The sequence below is a fragment of the Panicum virgatum genome, chromosome 2N (genome assembly GCF_016808335.1).
Source record: "Panicum virgatum strain AP13 chromosome 2N, P.virgatum_v5, whole genome shotgun sequence".
Taxonomy (NCBI): Eukaryota; Viridiplantae; Streptophyta; class Magnoliopsida; order Poales; family Poaceae; genus Panicum; species Panicum virgatum.
In genome coordinates, this window is record NC_053146.1 from 584,667 (window position 1) to 606,055 (window position 21,389).

General features: G+C 54.1%; 1 protein-coding gene and 1 pseudogene across 1 annotated transcript; one reads left to right on the forward strand and one right to left on the reverse strand.

The window, feature by feature from the left end:
* Positions 1-5,324: 5,324 nt before the first annotated feature.
* LOC120659214 (probable WRKY transcription factor 57) lies at positions 5,325-8,304 on the forward strand. Its single transcript, XM_039937269.1, has 2 exons — positions 5,325-5,762; positions 7,104-8,304. Exons 1-2 carry the CDS (start codon positions 5,452-5,454, stop codon positions 7,843-7,845), a joined length of 1,053 nt encoding a protein of 350 aa, XP_039793203.1. The 5' UTR covers positions 5,325-5,451; the 3' UTR covers positions 7,846-8,304.
* A 221-nt stretch (positions 8,305-8,525) lies between these two features.
* Positions 8,526-21,204, reverse strand: LOC120659215 (annotated as a pseudogene).
* Between the last annotated feature and the right edge of the window lie 185 nt (positions 21,205-21,389).

Sequence of the window (21,389 nt, forward strand, 5' to 3'; positions counted from 1 at the left end):
TGCGCGCACAGAATTAGCGTGAGCAGGCCTCCGAAACCTTGCTCGCCTTGAGATCCTGCACGGGATAGGCGGGCAATCAGGTTTTTGGGTAACGCTTTAGCGTGACTGCTCAAAAATACAAAGGCTTTGCCCGATTGAACGACTACTTCCTGGTGGACGAGCCGAATGACTACGTCGACTACATTCTGGTGGCCGAACGACTACGTCGACTACATCTTGGTGACCGTTCGCGGGACTGCACTGCGAACTTCTTCCTGCACCGATTTAGTTCGACTACTTCGACTGAGGCCAACCGAGTAGATGTCTACTCCAGTTGGTAACAGCGCAGCCAATGCCTCCGGCAACGGCCCCGCTTCAGGGTACTCCCTGAAACTTTGGTTATTTATATTGTTTATGCTTATCTGTGTGATAAGTATAAACATATTCACATGTTTTATTTTACTCCTTAAAGTCATAGAAATATTGCTAGTTTATACATTTAATTTTGGAATTAAATTGTGCCCGAAATTGCCTAAATTTCTAACAGTTGTGTGTATATATATATGTATTGGTTAATTTGCATTGTGTTATCTGATCGATACATGTTTCGTGGCAGTCTCTCCGATCCAGGCCCAGGGGAAAACACATGCAAAAGAGGGGGAAAAAAGAATAATAGCCCTGCGCTACTGAGGATCAAATTGTGCTCTGATGTATTTACCTATTCCTTCAAGGTCCTTTATGTAAAACCAAGGATGTACCGTGCTCCAAATTAATATAATAAATCTACCTCTTCGAAAGAAAAGAAAAAAAGACTAGGCGGTAAGAAAGCATGCCTTCTCTTATCAGTGTCTTCTTCAATTAGCTCTTAATTGCTACCATAGCTTGGGTTGATTTGCACTCGTTCCGGATAATTATATTCTGTTGTTCCACACCTTAATTTCACACATTGTATATAGTGGCCGATCTTTGATGTAAATTTAGGGTTCATTTTCCTCCTCTTCCTACTCCTCTCTTTTTCTTCTTCTCTTCTTCATTTATGATTGAAAATTGTTGCATGCTCTTTGGGTGGTATTTTCTCTTTCCTCCCACCATTCGGAAATGGATTGTGCATGCCTTATTAGTGGGTTATTCGATCTACATACTCTTCCTTTCTTAGGTTACTAATGCGAGGAAAATATTGTAAAAAGAATGAAGGTGCGTGTAAAATGCTAAAAATCTTACCTTTCACCGAAGTGCTTGGATTCGCTATTTGGGTGGGGACAGGACAAGGAGTGATGCGAGGTTTCGTGATGGGCAAGTTAGCAGGTTACCAAAAGATTCGTGGTGGGCCCTGCAGTCACCGTCCTCGATCATCCGTCAATCTCAATCACTACACTCGCGCCGTCCTTTTCTACTCATCCTCTTTTATTTTAAGTCCCGTCGGCCCATTTGATTAATTCATCAATCCAAATAATAAGATGTTTAACAAATCGGAAACTAGTCACCGCTGCTGGGTCGCCATGTGCCTCACCCTAGCTAGGAGTACTAGACCCTCGAATATATATTTTCTTCAAGTACCATTCAGCAATTTATTATTGTTATCTTTTTTTTAGAGAAGGATAAATAATGTGTTTACCGCCATAGTGTTCTATTGAATCTGTCGGCTCTAATCACATAGAGTAATATATAATTGGATTACCCTTGTGTATTATTAATGTTCTGCCGCGCTATGTGTTCTAGTATGGTAAAAATGAGCCAACTTAGTAGCCTCCCTGTTCCACACCCACCCAATCAACCATTGAACATGTATTTTTTTAAGGGAGCCAGTCCCCTTTGTACATGTACATTATTAGCTACTCCAAATTATAACTAACACTACAGAATTGTAATTTAATTTATTCATTGTAGTACCTAACTTGCCGCGTTTGCTACTCCTACAAACATATTGATTATTAACCCGATACAACGCCGCTAGCTAGAATTAATATACATGTGTGCCAATAATTTCTCGAATATTTTGCGCACACACACAAATACGTGTGTGCGCGCTCACAGAGTGTGTGTAATGCGTTCTTTTCAAATGATTTTTCAATTCATTATTGAATGATAGAGTACTAGCAACAAATTTAAAGTATTTTATTATATATTGTTGCTCAGTCGTCCTCATCCCTTGCTACAGTAGAGCCAGGCGAAAAGGGCGACACCGAGGCAATCCTGTGTTCCGGCGGCATCGCCGCCTCCCTTCCTCTCTGCCGGCCGGTCCGGCGCCGGAGAGGGAGGTGAGCCGGTGAGTTGTCGTGCGGATGTATATAGGTTAGTTAGGTTCTTATCTAGGCCTACGATTTGCTCGCCGTCGGTGCCGGCGGTGGAGCTAGGCTTTCTGGGGGTAGCGGCCATGATGGAGCTACTTCGCCGGCGAATAAAGTTTCAGCTCGTCGTCGGTGAAGGCGGTGCTGCGGATCCCGGAGTGGCGGCGGTAGGGGTGCTGCTCCGACGTTGTTCCTGGAGGTCAGTGGGCCTCCTCTTTTGGTTTGCCGCCGGTTTGTTGGTGCTGCCTTTGGTTGGCTTTGGTCGATCGAATGTGGCTTGTGGAGGCAGAGTGGATTTTGCTTTGCTTTCTGGTGGGTTTGCTTCCTGGTTTCCTGGTGCTCTCGCCGGATCTGCTGAGATCGTGCTTTGGGTCATCGACGGCCATGGGGGAGTGGATGGCCGGATCTCGAAGCTTAACGGTCGATGTTCACGTCTTGCGGATCTCTTGCGGTCTTCCAATGTGTGGAGTCGGTTTCTTGGTCCGGATGGAGGTGGAAGATGGGGGATCGATGTTCTGACGCACGATAAAGAAGTTCGGCGAGCCGTACTGGCGGTTGCGAAGCTATGTGTTCTCCTTTGCTCTGGCAGAGGGTGGACTGGATTCCCCTTTGATGGGGCTCTTTTCCGAGTTGGTGACTTCGTCAGCGACTGCGGATTCAGTCCGGAGCATCCATTTAGTTGGTGCTGCCGGTTCTTTTCTCTTCCAGGATCTCGATGGCGACAGCCGACGAACGCCAGAGGGGAGATGGTTTGCGGCTACAAGCTGGAGGTCCCTATCGACATCTTGGTTGAGTTCTTCGCCTGGGCGACGCGCTCCTTTTCCGACTTCGGCGGATCCAGAGGGAGTGCCATGTCTTGGGGTTCTTCGTCAAGACCCGAGGATCTTAGTTTCAAATTTGATTTTTCTTAGGGTCTTGTACGGTAGTTTTCGTTCCCGGAGGATGAATGCTGTGGACTGCTTTGTAATTTATTCTTCCTCCACGGTGCTGGTTGTAGGAGCCTGGTTTTTTTAATATTCGGGATCCAGTCCCTTCAAAAAAAAACCAACAACACTTAGATATGAACAACGGCTGTGCATATGATTCCACTACCACGCCATCATATAATCATAACCTTAATCATAATTAGCTACTAGATAGCAACTATTCTCTCAGTCCCAAATTATTAGTCGTTTTGACTTTTATAAATATATTATCTAAAAAGTTGCCCAAGACAAATACATGCATGCAGTTCAGTACCAACATATTCACTGTATGCGCTGACCTAAATTGTCGAGGTGGGTACCAAGAGGCACACAATATATACGCTAATTAATAAAATAGTACTGCTACTAGCTAGGTTATATATATATATATATATATATATATATATATATATATATATATATATATATATATATATATATATGTAAACAATCTAGCAAAGTGCCTTATATTTAATTAGGTGGCTTATTAATTTATTGCGTGGAGATATTCCAGCCGATATTATATAGGGCACCGCTCGCAATGAGGACAAAGGGCCAACCCAACGTACGTACACAAATGGTAAAGACATATTTATATTTGTACAACAATCGATCTATGGGCTCTCCATATTCACCATTCATTCGTCACATTTTACTTTAGAATAATATAGGGGTAAGCCATAATTTTCTATTAAATTTTTGTTAGGCATGTTTTATGCGGGTTTGGACAAAATAGTAATATATAGTGCTTTTTTTTAGGTAAAGTAATATATAGTGCTTGTTTACTAGATATTAGTAAAAAAAAGAGTTTTTTAGTCTGGAATGGAAATAAAATGCTTATATCTAGACGCTTGTCGATAAATACCGGCATAAATAAAAGAAAAGAAAGGGGAAGCATACGATCGAAACGAGAAGCCGCTGCAGTGAATCTCATATATATGTCGACACACAATAACTTGGTTGATTGTTGATCAGTTGTCGTGGATGATCACAACAATGCAATGATTTGAGTTGACCTTGGGGGAATGGGCATGTAAACATGTACATATCGTGCCCCAACTTTACCCAGACAAGCGATCTCCATCATATATATAAAATATGATCACAACAAGTAGGGATTATTCACCCTGGACACGCCAAAGACACGATTGATCTGGCAATGCAAGTAGCTGTAGCTAGCCAAGAGTCGGCACACAAAAAAAGCTTTCCTTTTGCAGAAACAGTGCAAAACACAGGGAAACCCGATCGAGCTGATCATCGATTGGTGGGAAATGGAAACGACTGCCACAAGTAGAGAAGAACGGACATGTGAGTGAACTCAACATGAATTCTCCGGTGGGCCTACCTAACAGTCTATTCGTTTCCTATGCATGCATGTTGCTGCAGCTCAGCAGCTAACACTGTAGCTAGCTAGCTAGTACTATGGATGAGCCGTCACCGATTTAAATTGGGCATTATAATAGTATAAATGGTTTGTTCGTCTCATTAAAAAACTTTTTTCTGTAGACGATAAAAAATGTGATGTTGATTGTACAGATTATATATAAGTTTCATCATTCATTGGCAATTTTGCTCACGGGACATGGGACCAATTCAAGCAATAAGAAGCAACCCTTGATTCCATTTGTATTGATCATTTATTGTGTATATCATCATCCGAATAGTTGTAGTTAGCACATGCAGTGTAACTATGTGTTTTTTGTGCTAACAAAATGCAAAAGCATATATATGTCCCTAATCCTTTTCAATATATTCATGCATGCCACCTAATAAGTGATGGGCTTGAACAAAGTTAAAGATCCGAATACTTATGTGATGAATTATAAATCATTTGTAATATATAATTTTCATTTTTGATTCAAGTTTGTGCCCTATGATTCAAGTTTGTAATATATAATTTTCATTTTTTTTAGCAGTTGAAGAGAAATAATGGACCAGAGTGGGGAGGAATTCATGCAATGGGTACAATAAAATAAATTAAGCAATGAAGTGAGTAATCAAATCTGATGCTAGTACGACTAGCTCTCCACTTTGCTAGCTAGAGTGACATAAATACACACACAACCCCGGCCGGCCGGCCCTGGCAAGCAAACTTGTCACTCTCAGACACAGCCACCACCGGCCGGGCCGGGCCCCAAAGAGCGAGAAGAGAAGCTAGCTCAGGCTCAGCTCAGAGAAACCCAAGCTATCTAGCCGCCGACGTGCCGGATTTGCTGGCCATGGCCGGGGCCGGTGAAGCGGGCGTCGTCGGGGCCGGCGAGTGGCCCTTCTCGGCCGACGAGTACGCCGACTCCTCGGCGATCTTCGCGGAGCTCGGGTGCTGGGCGGCGGGGCTCGACGGCGGGGAGCTGCTGCTGCCGGCGCTGGATCCGCCGGAGGACAGTAAGTACACTCTCCTGCCGTCGCCGCTGTCGGAGCCGGCCGGGTCGGTGTCGGTGGACGGCGGCGCGTCGTCCAGCTCCACCGACGACGGCGCCGCGCAGGAGGAGGACGCCGCCGACGCGAAGCCGGCAGCCGCGACGGAGGCAGCGTAAGCAAGCACTGCTTTATGAAGTAGCTAGCATGCATAGTAATAATTATATTCATGCGAGCATCACGGCTGCTAATAGTAAGCAATAAGCTCCTCTGATCTGCGCTCTAGTTTCATCTCTGATCCGGCCAGCACCACCGCCAGTGGCAAAACCGTAATTCACACCTGGATTAATTAGCCTACTGATTGCCCATTTCTCCTCTTTCTTTTTTTTAATAAAATTTTAATGAATGTAGAATTTTGGTGATTTGTTTTACTCTCTGCATGCACTTGTGTACGCGGATCAATTTGCACATCTGTGGCCTCTTTATTTCTCGTTGTCCTTTTTATTCTTCTAAACAAAATCCAGAATTTCTGCTGGTGATTTTTTGGATCTGTTTTAACCTCTACCATTGTGTGTGTTGCTCCTGTTTCTTGGGGGGGGGGGGGGGGGGGGGGGGGGGGATTATACTAGCTAGTAGTATTTGTTACGGCAGGCGCCTTTACCTTTTGTGTCCGTGGATGATGAATTTGAAACGGAACGGAGGGGCAGTTGGGTAAATTTTTCATGGGTTGGAGGGAGAGAGATGGGAATGGAATGGAAGCGGACGTTGCGCCGGGATTCGCGTGCGTCATACCAAAATCTTTTTTTTTTGAAGAGCGTCATACCAAAATCTAGTCTAGTAGCCAGTAAATTACAATTGAGCCACGCGCTTTCTTCTACTATTATCATTTCTTTTGATACTGCTGAGTCGCCGAGTTAATGTTTAAAAAAACACTATTAATAATAATCATGTCCTATATATGAGCTAATTGGCTTGCTTGGTTAGTGTATGTAGGGTCCGTTTAGTTCCAAAAAAAATTTACATAGTACTCGTCACATCCAATTTTTGGACACATACATGGAGTATTAAATACAATTGAAAAAATAACTAATTATACAGTCTAACTGATTATCACGATCTGAATCTTTTAAGTCTAATTAGTTCATAATTAAATATTATTTGTCAAATAACAACAAAATATGCTACAGTACCAAAATCCAAATTTTTTCGCCAACTAAACACACCCGTAGCTGCATGTATCTTTTGCGCAAGGTACGGCGCAGTGCTAATAATTAATAATTGTGACGTCGACATGGTAAACATATATGTAGAACTAAATACTAATTATACTGTCACGTCCTGGGCCTAGATCAATCACGATCGGCCGTCACATGCAAGTAGCTAGTAGATAGGTCACCGCCACACTGTTAGATGAGTACGTACGCGTGCGCACATATACACGTACCTAGGTACGTACGGCATGCGTGTGCTTGCTGTTTTTCACAAGGACATGATGATGTGTACTGGGTGCGTGCAGGAGCAAGCCGCCGGCGCCGGGGAAGACGACGGGGGGCAATAATAATAATAAGAAATCGGGGCAGAAGAAGCGTGCGCGGCAGGCGCGGTTCGCCTTCATGACCAAGAGCGACGTCGACCACCTCGAGGATGGATACCGCTGGCGCAAGTACGGCCAGAAGGCCGTCAAGAACAGCCCATTCCCAAGGAGCTACTACCGGTGCACCAACAGCAAGTGCACGGTGAAGAAGCGTGTGGAGCGCTCCTCCGACGACCCCTCCGTCGTCATCACCACCTACGAGGGCCAGCACTGCCACCACACCGTCACCTTCCCGCGCGCCGCCCACCTCCACGCCCTCGCCGGCTACATGGCATTCTCCGCCGCGCACCACCACCACCACCACCTACTCTACAGCGCCAGCAACGACGACCACCTGCCGCCGCCGCTGCTGCAGCAGCACCCCACCGCCGCAGCTCAGCAGCAGAGCGCCGCCGCCCTTATTACTACTAGTGGTGGTGACTCGCTCGCCTGCATGCCGGCGATGTCGCTGCTGCGGCCGCCGCTGCATTGCAACAACCAGGAGCTTTTGGCGGCAACCTACCCTCTGTCCTCTGCGATGATGACGATGCCAGCAGTGGCTTCTTCCCTCGCCGTATCAACGCAGTCGTCTTCGCCGATGACGGCAGTGTCTTCTTCATCGCCGGCGGCGGTTGACAAGGGGCTTCTTGACGACATGGTGCCGCCGGCAATGAGGCACGGATAGTTGGTTGATTTATCGGTTAGTAGTACAATTAAGCATCTGATTTGTTATATATACTAGTTACTAAACTTTGATCCATCAGTTTGTTAGTTGTTGCTTTCTGATTGGGCGGCAGAGATACGAATTAATTGTTGCATATACATATAGAGTACGGTGGTGTTATTATATATATATACTATTATGCATATGATCAATCAATCACCAGCAGTCTTGGATAAAGATATTAGTTGCACAAGGCCACCTGCTGTTAGTGCCATAGGAATTAATTGATACTGTCAGTTTGTCACCCTAGTTCAGAAAATGGGTGCTTGTGTGCTTCTGTATGCTAATTCTAGTTTGCAATGATGTAATCGTAGCTTTTGAGTCATTGATGTTATCTTTTGGCCCAGTTTCTGGAATGTAATCTTCAGTCTTGTATTCTCTTCAGAAAAAAAACATAAAAAATCTTCAGTCTTGTGCGAATGGAATGTTCAGTAATAATCGTAACTATATTAGTTTGTATGTGTGCGTGCCTGCGAGATCCCACATTCAGATGCTGTGTGCCACTTTGAGAATCAGAATTTCGTTGCCGGGAAAGTTTGATTTTTTTTAGGGGATAAACGCTAATGTATTTGAAGCTTCGTTCGGATAAAAACATCGAGAGTTTAGTCGGATTCATTCTACAACAGAATTGGGCTAATTAATTAAGCCACCGCCGGCAAGCCCTTGAGCCAGGGATCCAACGGCTTGCCGACCGAGTAGACGACGAAGCCCATCTCCCTGAGCTTCCCGACGTCGACGACGCCGCGGCCGTCGAAGACGAACGCCGGCCTCCGCATGCTGTCCAGGATCCGGCGGTAGTCGAGCGTCCTGAACTCAGGGTTAACCATTTCGTTTTCGTTGCAAATCCCGGTGTTTAGCGGTAAATTTCGGTGAATTTTGGCCTAATTTTTTTGAATTTTGAATTTTCAAACGAAATTTTCCGAAAAAACCCGAAAATTTTTTCCCGGTAACTAGCGAAAACGAAATTTTTCGCCGAAATTTCAAACCCTGCCTGAACTCGTCCCAGTCCGTCAGGACACAGAGCCCGTGCACGCCCTCGGCGGCCTCGTACGCGTCCCTCGCCACGCGCACCTGCGCCGCCGTGCCCCTCCGGATCCGCTTCTCGCTCACCGCCGGGTCGTACACGCTGACGTGGGCCCTGTCGGCCAGCAGGCCCCGGCACACGTCGACCGCCGGCGACTCCCTCGTGTTGCCGACGCCCTTCTTGAACGCGAACCCCAGCACGGCCACCTTCTTGCCGGCCACCGTGCCGGCGTGCCGAACATGGACGCCACCACGCGGCGCACGAGCCGGCTCTTCTGGTACTCGTTCACGGCCACCACCTGCCGCCAGTAGTCGGCCGCCTCCGGGAGACCGTGGCACTCGCAGGCGTACGCCAGGCGCAGGACGTCCTTCTGGAAGCTCGGCCCGTCGAACCCCACGCCGGCGTCCAGGAAGCCGTCCCCGACGCGGTCGTCCCTGCCGACAGCGCGCGACACGTCCGAGACGTCGGCGCCGGTGGCCTCGCACAGCGCGGAGATGGCGTTCACCGACGAGACCCTCTGCGCCAGGAGCGCGCTCGCGGCGACCTTGGACAGCTCCGCCGAGCAGAGGCTGGTGGTGACGACCCGGTCACCGGGGACCCAGTGCGCGTACACTTCCCTGAGCGCGCGCACGGCGCCCCCGGCGTCCGTGCCCCGGCCGCCGATGAGCACGCGATCGGGGCAGAGCAGGTCCCGCATGTAACATCCCGAGTAAATTCCGGAAGCTCCGGTTTTAAAAACCGGAATTTCCGGTTTTAACTTTGCTCCGGTAGTCAGAGCACGAATCGCGGCGCGCCGCACGTCGCCGCCGCCGGCAGCCATTCTCGCGACACGTGCCGGCCATTCTCGGCTGCCGTGCCGCCCCCTCACTCCTTTCCTCGTCTTAAGGTCCGACCGGCCCCTTCCCCTCAAATCCTAGCCCTCCATTGCCGCCGCCTGGAGCTTCACAGTCGGCCGCGATTCGCCTTCCCCGGTGAGCCGCGGCTCGATTCCTCGCTTGGGGAGCATCTCTTCCCTCTCCTCGACCCGTTCCCCTCCTCATCCGGCCCTCCCTCTGGCCGTGCAGGCCCGCCGGCGAGCGCCTCCGCCCGCCGCCACCGTTCGTCGTCGCGCCGCCCCGCCGTTGCTCCTCTCCGCTCGTGCTGCCGCCGGTGAGACTCGCCGCCGCCTGGGACACGCCGTGCGCGTGCCCCCTGCCCCTATCCAGCCCTGCCTCGTGCCACCGTCGCCATGCGTGACGTGCGCACACGCGCGCGCCGCGCACGCCTTGGTAAAATCCGGCTGAACCCGGAACTGCCGGTTTTAGAAACCGGAACATCTGGTTTTGCAACCGGAACTTCCGGTTTTGTCAGGCCGGAACCTCCGGTTTTGTCAGGATTGTATATCCAAAATGCTATTTCATGTATATCTTTTCGTGCATAACATCTCATGCATTTTATTTTATGCATAAGCTTAGCATCACACTAATGCATGCATCGCATTCATGCATTATAGTGACCGAATCGTCGGAGAACGAACCCGTGGAGCCCACCGAGTTCGTCGAGCCCGAGCCTGAAGTCCAGTTCGCGGTCGAGCCCGAAGCTAATCAAGGCAAGCAGCTAAGCATGAATCATTGCTCCTATTTAATCTGATTTAGTTTAGTTATCTCATCGGGTAATGTTGGGTATATAAATTATGTATGTATTGCATTCTTGTACCCACTTTAATGCATTGTCCTTCCTTGATTGGTTTATCCATGTCCTTCTCACTTGTTAGTCAGATAATTACTTAACTTGACTAGATGCTCAGCTCTGCTTAGAATACTCATCTTGCTTACTAGAAAGAGCAGCTGGAGTATCACTTTTACCAGTTACCCTTGATCGCACTGGTTTGGTTTGGTTTGGTTGTTAGTGAAGTGGTAGTATCGAGATTCGAGCAGAATGGTAGGGCCTAGAGAATGAAGTCACATGGGCATAGTCCGCTTGGATCGATTAAGGACCGAGTGAATGCCATCGGCCTTGAGCATCTTTCCGTGCTACCACATATCCAATATAATGGTACGGATGAGCCAATTACCTTCTTTGACTTGATCATTGGGGCCCGGTTCCAGATACGTGGCTAAGGGCTATGCAGGGAGGCTTAGTGTGTCCCCGAGTGGAACTATGTATTGGAAAATTTAGAGATGTCCTCGGTAGAACTAAGTCTCCACGCACAAGCTAGGCGTACCCTCAACGGTTGAGCATTGTTGAGAACAGTTGACGTGAGTACCCCTTGCCCGATGTGATCGGTTGGGTGAGTCGCATGGTCCTCGCGTCGTGTGAGTAAAGATGCTGCTAACCACAGCCGGGTGGCGGAAGGCACCCGCCCTAGCCCAGAGGGTGTGTACTCGGGGGTTAGCTAGTCTTAGATCAATCTCACTCAAGAACACGATGAACACGGCAGGATTTAGAGTGGTTCGGGCCGCCGGAGCGTAATACCATACGTCCACTGTGTGTTGTATTGCCTTCCCACGAGAGTGAGAAGGTTGCGAGAGCTTGAGTCTGTCTGGCTGTCGTTGTGCATAGCGAGCGCCTCCCCTTTATATCTCAAGGGGGCGCGTACACAGCTGTTGGGTCCCCGACAGGTGGGCCCAACGTTGCAGTATAAAATAATGTACTGTTCATACATTATGGCGTCGCAGGCAAAGGAGATCTCTCTCTTGGATTCCCTCGCCTGCTCCCGGAGCCCTTCGTCCATCATGTCCTGGCGTTGTCTTGTCAGGACGGGGCCTGTCGTAGCTAGTGGCATCGCCCGCCACGTTGCTTAAGCGGGTGGTGTAGCTTGCGGCGTAGGCGGCATGATGGAAAAGTGCCGTGCTGTCGTATCCATTTAATGCTGCAGGCGGGCTCTGCGCGGGTGCGGCACAGGCAGCTGCACTGTGCTCCTTGGTAATACGCGGTGCTCAGCGAGGCCTGACAAAGGTTGTCTCGCGTACCGCGGCGGCAGAGCACGCCTTGTCCACCGCATTAAATGCGGTGGGTGGGCGAGTCTCCCTGCGGAAGACTCGCGCATGATCTCGCGCCTCTGGGACACGTGGTGGCTCCAGACCCCTACACGGTGAGGGGAGTCCGGACGGGCGCAGGAGGTCCCGGACCCCTATGGGGGTCCGAGGCCCCGGCGGTCAGCTCAGAGCTTCCCTTCCTTAGAGACACGTGGCGTCTCCGGACCCATCCCCAGGCGGGGAACGGTCCGGGGCCGTTGGCCTGGTGAGGGAAATGCCTGGCCCGTGGGACCTGGCTACTCCGTCTTTCCCGCGCAGTTACGGATAACTATGCGGGTCCTGCCTTGCCGCAGTAAGAGTGGGTATCCCTGCTACAGGGTACCGACAGTGGCCCCCGGGCCCACCTTGGGGGAGGTATGAACCCACAGGTGGGGCCACTTTTGCGATTTGGCTCTGTATAGCTTGAAGCTCCTTTCTGCAGGGGTCTTGACCGGCTTCGACTACCCGTCGGGTTGGTTGCTGCCTCATCACATCACAACAACTTCCTGACTATGGCCCCCACGAACAGTGGCTCACCTAGTCACGCGCGCGACGTTCGGCATTGTTGCGGCCGGAGTAAACGGATCATTTACCACCGGCGCAGCTCCCGAAAAGCTCGGCCACGCCTGCGATTAATGTGCGCACGTCAGCTCAGCTTCCGCCTTGCTTCACGCGCGCGGGCGACGGTTCGGATCCCGCCTTTTCACACCTCTGTTGGTTACCCGCTCTCCCTGACAGGTGGGCCTGGCCCCCCTTGCCATGGACCGGGCGGTTAACCCTAGGTGCGGGCGTCGCTCGGGTTCCAGCGACGGTTCCGGGGCGCGCCGGTTGAGTCAGGCTTTATATTAGGGTGAACCACATTCCGTGGTTTCTTTCCCACTTTTGCCTTCTTCCTTCCATCCCTTGCACCCCTTTGCCTTCGAGCTTTCCTTGCCCCTTGCTCCCCTGCGCCGGCTGCCTCTCACCTCCACTAAGCGATGGCATCCCTTGTTCATCCCCGCCGCTTCCAGACCGAGGGAGAGTTGAACACAGTGCGCCGCCTACTCGGGTGGAGTGCACAGGAGACCGGCTGGGGGGTTCGAGCAGGCTCGGTTCCTCTTGGCAACCTCCGCGCCGGGGAGTTTGTGCTATTCACCTCGCACATCTCCGCCGGCGTGGGACTGCGGATTTCTTCATTCCTGCTGCTGCTGCTGGAAGACTTCGGCCTCCAACTTCAGCATCTGACGCCCCACTCTCTCCTCCTAGCATCCATCTTCGTGCACTTATGCGAGATGTTCGTGGGAGTGCACCCCTGTGTCATCCTCTTCCGCTACTTCTTCATTCTGGTGAGGTCCGGAAGGAGCAAGGACGAAGTGGGGGGGGTACTACTTCCAGATAAGGAGCGACCTGCCGACTCCTTACATTCCCGGTCTTGCTGGCGGAAGGTGGGAGGAGTGGCGCAGGGATTGGGTGATCGCCACCACCGAAGCCAACGAGCGCCTTGCCCTGCCGACTGAGGGACCCGCCTCCGACAAAGCATCCTGGAGGGCCAAGCCGTCGCTGCAGCCGGAGTTCGACTCCGTGCTGGACAAGATCAGGTCGCTGGCGGAGAGCGGCCTCACCTCGTGGCACGTGCTCGGAGACTTCGTGAAGCACCGGATCGCCCCCCTTGAAGCAGCGGTCGCGACCGGCATGGAGCTTCACCGGCCTCAATGATTGCAGCAGGACCCACCGCGGGGAGGGGAGCGACCTGACCCAGGAGGCCTTGGAGGTCCTGGCGCGGAACGTGACGGGGGACGCCTTCATCCCGGAGAACCTGATCCTCCCACAGAGCATAGTCCCCCTCTGCGAGGACCCGGCGAGGATGGCGGTGTTGGCTACCTTGCCAACCCTGGACGACGGGGGACTGGCCCCACGCCAGACCGGAGGCGACCCGAACCGTGGGCTCCGGATCCCTGGCGCGTCCGGGGATCAAGCTACGCAGAGCGCTGCCGGATCCGGCGCCACTACGAAGGGGAAGCAGGCCGCGGCTAGCAGCGCGGCCGCAGCCGGCTCCAGCCGGGCACAGAGCAGCTCCGGTGCATCATCGGGCGACGCAGGCCGGCGGAGGCTACTCCGGGGCGACGGGACCCTGGTGTCGGAGCCCGCCACGAAATGCCAGAGGTCTTCTGAGGGCGCCGGTCAGGGTAGCTCCCGGACCGCCGGCCCCCACGGGTCCTCTGGGGCGACTGGACCACCACCATCGCCGCCGAGAAATTCCTCCCGCCGGCAGCAAGAGCAGCAGCAGCAGCAAGAACAGCGGTAGCAGGCACGCGGGCGGCAACAGCAGCAACAGGTGCGACCCCGGGTTGCGCCCATGCCACAGCCACAGGGACAGCAGCAGCGGGAGCAAGCCCGGGTTGCGCCTGCATCTCTGCAGCAGGGGCAGCAGCAGCAACAGCAGCAGCCGCAAGAGAAGAGGCCCGGGCTCCGGGGACGCTGGGTACCCGGTACTTCTGGGTTAGTATTATCCGGCTTTCTTGCCTGGCACCTGGTGCTCTGCTTTTCTCCTGAAGGTTTCGCCATTTTGTTGCCAGGGGTCGTCGCCCCGGTGGTTCTTCCACCACCGCTGGCTCGTCGGCTGGTGACCAGGCGGCCGCGGCCTCGGCGTCGACAGCAACAGCAACAGCGGGTGCGCGACCCTCAGGTACAGCGTCCTATGCCAGCTCAATAGTGCGTGACGTGATGCTGACAGGCGTGTCTTTTTCAGACTCAGCAGCGCACAACGCTGCGGCGGCAGGGGCGCCGGTGCTGGGTGCAGCCGCGCCCGACGCGGCGACAGCGGAGGCGTCGGCGCCGAACGCAGCCGCTCCCGACGCGGCGGCGGCGGAAACGCCAGTGCTGGGTGCTGCTACCCCGACGCTGCGGCGGCGGAGGCGCCAGTGCTGGGCGTGGCTGCTCCCGATGCGGCGGCCGAGGCGCCGGTGCTGGGCGCAACCGTACCCGGCGTATCAGTGGCGGAGGCGCCGGTACTGGGCACGGCCGCTCCCGACTCGGCGGCGGTGGAGGCGCCGGAGCTGGGTACGGCCGCGCCCGACGCGGCGGCGGTGGAGGCGCCGGAGCTGGGCACGGCCGTGGCCGACTCAGCAGCAGCAGAGGCGCCGGGGCTGGGCACAGCCGCACCCGTCACGGCGGCAGCGCAGGCGCCGGGGCTGGGCACAGCCGCACCCGTCACGGCGGCAGCGCAGGCGCCGGAGCAGGGCACAGCCGCTCCTGACGCGGCGGCAGCGGAGGCGCCGGAGCTGGGCACAGCTGCACCCACCGCAGAGGCAGCGGGGGCGCCGGAGACAAGTGCTGCAGCGGAAGCCCCTACCTCCAGCTCCAGTCCTGTAGCAGAGGAGGAGTTGGAGGTGGTCTTTGGCAGACGGCTCCTGCAGCTCCAACTCCCGGAGGAGGATGCGACTCCCCTCCCCTAGGTGCTGCTCAAGGTCCGGTGGTCGATGGAGGAGGCAACCTCCTCCGCCGAGGCGGCCTTCCGGCGGGAGTGGTCTGCTCTGGAGAGCGAGCGCCAGCGCCTCTCCGACTGGCACACCCGCCTGGAAGCGCACACGAAGGTTGAAGCCTCCCGTGCTGCGGAAGCCCGGTCGAAGCTCAAGGCGGACCAAGAGGCCTACCGAGCCAGCCTTAAGAAGGTGTTTGACCGGGAGTTCGCAGTGTCGAACCGAGAGAGATCCCTGGCGCAGCGGGAGCAGGACTTCACCCTGGAGGTTGTTAGCTTCGCGGCTCAGCGGTTCGACCTCGAGGCTCACCTCGCGGCTCAACAGTCCGAGCTGGAGACTCGCAGCGAGGACCTCGAGTTCCGGAGGCAGGAGCTCGACATCTTCTCTGCTACCCTGCAGGGATTGCGCGAGCAACTGCAGGAGAGAGCCAGCAAGCTGGCTGTCGACGAGGCGGATCTGGAGGAGGGCCGGAAATCCCTCGCCAAGCGGGAGGCCCACACCACCGGCATAGAGAAGGAACTCGGGCGTCAGCGGGACTCCCTCAAGAAGCTAAAAGAGTGGTCGGAGAAGAGGAAGGCCGAGCTCGAGGAGAGGTCCCGCGAGCTCGAGAAGAGGTCCCGCGAGGTGGAGGAGAGGTCCCGCGAGGTAGAGGTGGCCAAGGCGGCTCTGGACACCCGGGTGCAGGAGGCGGTCCGGGAGGCGGTCCGGAAGCACCAGGAGGACCAGCGCGCGGGAGCCCAGCGGATTGCTGACTGGGCGGCTGAAGAGAGCTTAGCACTGGTGCCATTTGGAATGAGCCCAATCCAGGTGGCGGAGCCGCCAGCTTCGATAGCTGACGCCCTTCCAGTGCTGAGTTTTGTTTCAGATAGACTCCATCACCTGGAGCCGGTCCTTGCTGGTCAGCTCGAAGCCGAGGGTCGCGAGCTGATCCGGATGGTGGCGGAGCACATCCTGACCTGCCTCCGGAGCCACGACCCGGCCATCTCGCTGGTGCCCGTGGTCAATGGCCCTGTAGCAGAGACGGAGGCTGCCGCTCGGGACAGCGTGCGGGAGGTCGTTGACTTCGTCGCCGCCTACTTCAAGCGAGAGCCTGCAGACCCTTAAGCTGGGGATTGTATCTTTTGCATTATGCAACAAACATTGTATTAGTTGAAATTTTTGAAATAGAAGAAACTTCAACTTAGCTATTTGTCTATTTGTTGATTTGCGGTATGCAGCACCCCGGCGCCTTGGCCCCCTGGCGGATAGGTTCAGTTGTTTGGACCTGTCTGCCACGCGAGCCGTAGAAGATACTCCGGATCTCCTTAGGCATAGGTGCCGCATAGTTTGTAAGACGAGCAAGCGCCTTGTTCCCTGTGTAGCATACGGAGCTACAGAAAGAAAAATCACATTCGCTTACACAGTAGCAATGATACTGCAACTTAGCTATTTGACGCATGCAGAATCCATTCATGTCGTCTGGAACAAAGCGGATGCCCCGGGCCCCCTGGGAGATAGACTCAGTTATTATGAGTCTGTCTACCATCGAGACTGGATCTTATCCTGCATGAAAGCTTTGAAGCGGATACCCGGACCCCCTGGTAGATAGGCTCAATGGTTTGAGACTGACTACCACCAATCAGGGCTTAACTTGTGTACCACTTCAAAGTTATAGCTTAGTAGCAGACCCGCGGGGCTCATTCCTGACCGATCCTAGGCTGGTACCAGGTCCAGGGCTCTAGATGCTCAGGTCCGGGCAGCTCAGTGCTTGTTACAGAGTGGTGGAGTGCGTATGCTTAGGGTACGGAACCAGGCTAAGGCGCTACACAGGGCTCCGGACCACTCCAGGAAACAGCACGATCTTTCCGGACCTGACTTCATCGTCCCAGACCTTTCGCAGCAGTGGGCGAGGACACTTTGTCGCACTCGATCCTTTGAGATATAGGACTGGACATGCCGTGTTGGTCTTAGGAAGCCAACTCTTGAGCCGGAATGAGGTCTGGACCCCTAATTACCCGGCTCCAGGTACTAGAGGACTTGTTACAGGGTGGTGGAGTGTGTAGGCTTTTGGGTACGAAACCAGCTAAGCGGCTACACAGGACTCCGGACCACCCCAGGAAACAAGCTCTCGCTCTCTAGAGTAGGTCGCTAGGGGTCCGGACCCCTCTCCAGCGGCAAGAGGGCCCGGATCTGCACGGCAGTCCAGCAGCTCAATGCAAATCTTAGTTGTAGCAACAAGAGTAGAGGCCCCCGCGGGGGTTAGAAAAGCAAAATCCCCGAGAATTGAAATGCGTAATTTAACCTTGACACAGACAGAACTAGGAGAAAATCTTTCCTTTGCAATCTTGATGTACATGGCTTGCGCGATGGATGCCAGAGGCCGGGTTTACGAGGTCGGACCTCTACCGCTCTGAGCGGTTGGGGGGAATGGTACCCCGTACCTTGGTGAAGCGTGAGATGAAGGCCCGGAGCGTTTCCCCGGGTTTTTGCCTCACGGCGTGAAGGTGTGCCTCCACACCATGCTGCTGGTATGCACTGGCGAAGTTCGCTGTGAACCTTGCACAGAGCTCTTCCCAGGACTGGATCGTCCCAGGAGTGAGGTTCATGAGCCAGGTCCGGGCTGGCCCAGACAATGCTACATGAAAGTAGCTTGCCATGACGGTGCCGTTACCACCAGCCGTTGTGATGGCGGTAACGTACACCTGCAGGAATTCTGACGGGTTAGTGGTACCGTCGTACTTTTCCGGCAGGTGGGGGCGGAACTTGGGCGGCCATGCCACTGCGCGGAGGTGGTCCGCAAGTGCAGCACAGCCCACCCCAGCCACCGGTGCGCCTGACTGTATCCGGGCGTTCACCGGAGGCCTGGGTGCCAGCGCATCCAGATCAGCATTGAGGTTGCGACCCTCAATGTTGAGGCGGCGCTCTCGCGCCCTCTCGACGGAGACGCGGGCATCCTCTCCTGCGCGCCGGCGGTTGAGCTCCGCCCGCAAGTCTTCTGTTCGTGCACCCCTCACGGTAGGGGAGCGCACGGACGCCGACGCCCCGCCCTGACGCTGGCGGTAAGGTACCACCGCGTTGCCGGGCGGAGGTCGTTGCCCAGTCTTTGCAGAACTGGAGGGGGCCTGAGCCAGGTGGAGGAGACGGTCAACGTCATCCCGCCAGGGCGTCTGGCGAGGCTGCCTCAGCCGGAGGGTTGCGAAGCAACTCCCTAGCCGCTGCCAGCGCTCCGCCGCTCGCGGCCTGCGAGGGGGCCCTTGATGGGCGCCCTGACTCTTGCCGGTGAGCGGCGCGCGCCGCCGCCAGCGGTGGCTGCTCCACAGGCACAGTTGCCCCTGGAGCAGGAACGCGATAGGCATGTGGCGTGGAGGATGCCACACCCTCCGTCATCTCCACGTCGTCCACACGAACCATGGGGACGAAGAAGAGATGAACTGTGACCAGCTAACTCCCCCTACCTGGCGTGCCAAATGTCGTGGTGCTGCTAACCACAGCCGGGTGGCGGAAGGCACCCGCCCTAGCCCAGAGGGTGTGTACTCGGGGGTTAGCTAGTCTTAGATCAATCTCACTCAAGAACACGATGAACACGGCAGGATTTAGAGTGGTTCGGGCCGCCGGAGCGTAATACCCTACGTCCACTGTGTGTTGTATTGCCTTCCCACGAGAGTGAGAAGGTTGCGAGAGCTTGAGTCTGTCTGGCTGTCGTTGTGCACAGCGAGCGCCTCCCCTTTATATCTCAAGGGGGCGCGTACACAGCTGTTGGGTCCCCGACAGGTGGGCCCAACGTTGCAGTATAAAATAACGTTCTGTTCATACATTATGGCGTCGCAGGCAAAGGAGATCTCTCTCTTGGATTCCCTCGCCTGCTCCCGGAGCCCTTCGTCCATCATGTCCTGGCGTTGTCTTGTCAGGACGGGGCCTGTCGTAGCTAGTGGCATCGCCCGCCACGTTGCTTAAGCGGGTGGTGTAGCTTGCGGCGTAGGCGGCATGATGGAAAAGTGTCGTGCTGTCGTATCCATTTAATGCTGCAGGCGGGCTCTGCGCGGGTGCGGCACAGGCGGCTGCACTGTGCTCCTTGGTAATACGCGGTGCTCAGCGAGGCCTGACAAAGGCTGTCTCGTGTACCGCGGCGGCAGAGCACGCCTTGTCCACCGCATTAAATGCGGTGGGTGGGCGAGTCTCCCTGCGGAAGACTCGCGCATGATCTCGCGCCTCTGGGACACGTGGCGGCTCCGGACCCCTACACGGTGAGGAGAGTCCGGACGGGCGCAGGAGGTCCCGGACCCCTATGGGGGTCCGAGTCCCCGGCGGTCAGCTCGGAGCTTCCCTTCCTTAGAGACACGTGGCGTCTCCGAACCCATCCCCAGGCGGGGAACGGTCCGGGGCCGTTGGCCTGGTGAGGGAAATGCCTGGCCCGTGGGACCTGGCTACTCCATCTTTCCCGCGCAGTTACGGATAACTACGCGGGTCCTGCCTTGCCGCAGTAAGAGTGGGTATCCCTGCTACAGGGTACCGACAGCAGTACACCCTTGCAAGGTTATAATCAATTCGAATTGCCGCGTTCTCGGATATGAGCAAGCTCTTGGTTCGTCGAATTCTTCATAGAGAGTTTCGGTGTTGTTGGCTTTGGATTCATGTCATAGTAATGACATTATGTTTATTATGTTACTCTCTTAATCAACTAAAGGGTTGGGCAAGATTAATTAAGTTTGCTAGGTGATAGTACTTAACCGTAAAGCTTTTACTTGAGCCTTTACATAATCCTTGTTTATTTATTCGCGTAAGTCTTGCGGAGTACCTTTGTATTCAGGTTGCTTCTAAACTTAGTTGCAGGTGAACTCGAAATGGTGTTCGGCCACTTCTACCCCGCCGATCCTGGTGCGGGGGAGGAGTAGGTCGTTGAGGATAGGATGGTGTCCTTGAGCAAGACATCATCATCGTAGTATATTTTTATCGTAATCGAACTTCGTGAGAGCATGTAAATATTATAATCTTTAAGTTTCTGAATAATATGGCTTTCGTGAGCCCAAGGCTTGTAATGGAAATTAGTTTGAACTTTCCTATGTTGAACTTGTAATGTTAAGTTTCGAACTCTGGTAGTGTAAAACTTCTCTTTGTGGTTCATTGACAATGTATTCGATTATAAACGGTATGTGTATATGCTGATTCTGGGCGCATATTGGGGCACATACCGGGACTACCGAATTTGATATTATTTTAGGCGAATGACGTGTCGGTTATTCGTATCTCTAGATGTGGGGTAACACGTGGCACGCTCTCTGGCAAGCACGTGTTAACTCTCATCTGAAAGATAATGACTGGCGGATCGTTTAAAATAATATTAAATTTGACGGTTCTCACACCACACGGCAGTACCCTCGGAGAAGAACTCTGGGTTGGAGAGGACCTGGAACGTGCCGCCGCCGCTGTGCGCGAGGAGGATCCGCTCCATGGCCTCGGCGGTCCTGACGGGGACGGCGGACTTCTTGACGACGATCTTGTTCTTGCCGGGGCGCGACGCGGCAGCGACCACGCGCGCCGCGCTCTCCCAATAGGCGAGGTCGGCGGCCCGGCCGGCGCCGAGGCCCCGGGCCTTGGTGGGCGTGTTGACGGACACAAAGACGATGTCGGCGTCGGCGATGTGGCGGTCGACGTCGGCGCTGAAGGCGAGGTTGCGACCGCGGCAGGCCCTGACGACGGCGTCGAGGCCCGGCTCGAGGACCGGGAGGCGGTCGCTGTTCCAGGCGTTGATGCGCGGTCGGGAGACGTCGACGACGGCGACCTCGATGGCCGGGCACTTGAGCGCGATAACGGCCATGGACGGCCCGCCGACGTAGATGGCGCCGATGCAGCAGATCTTAACCATGCCGGCCTGCCCGTACTTCTCTGCTGCTCTGCTCACTTCACTTGTCTGTGAGCTGAAGCGAGATAATTAAGCGAAACAAGATGACAACTGCAAAGCTAAGAGGTCCAGTGGTTAGCACATCCCAGAACACAAAGCATCATTAACATAACAGGCAGTAGCATCAATATTGCATCAAAGACAATGGC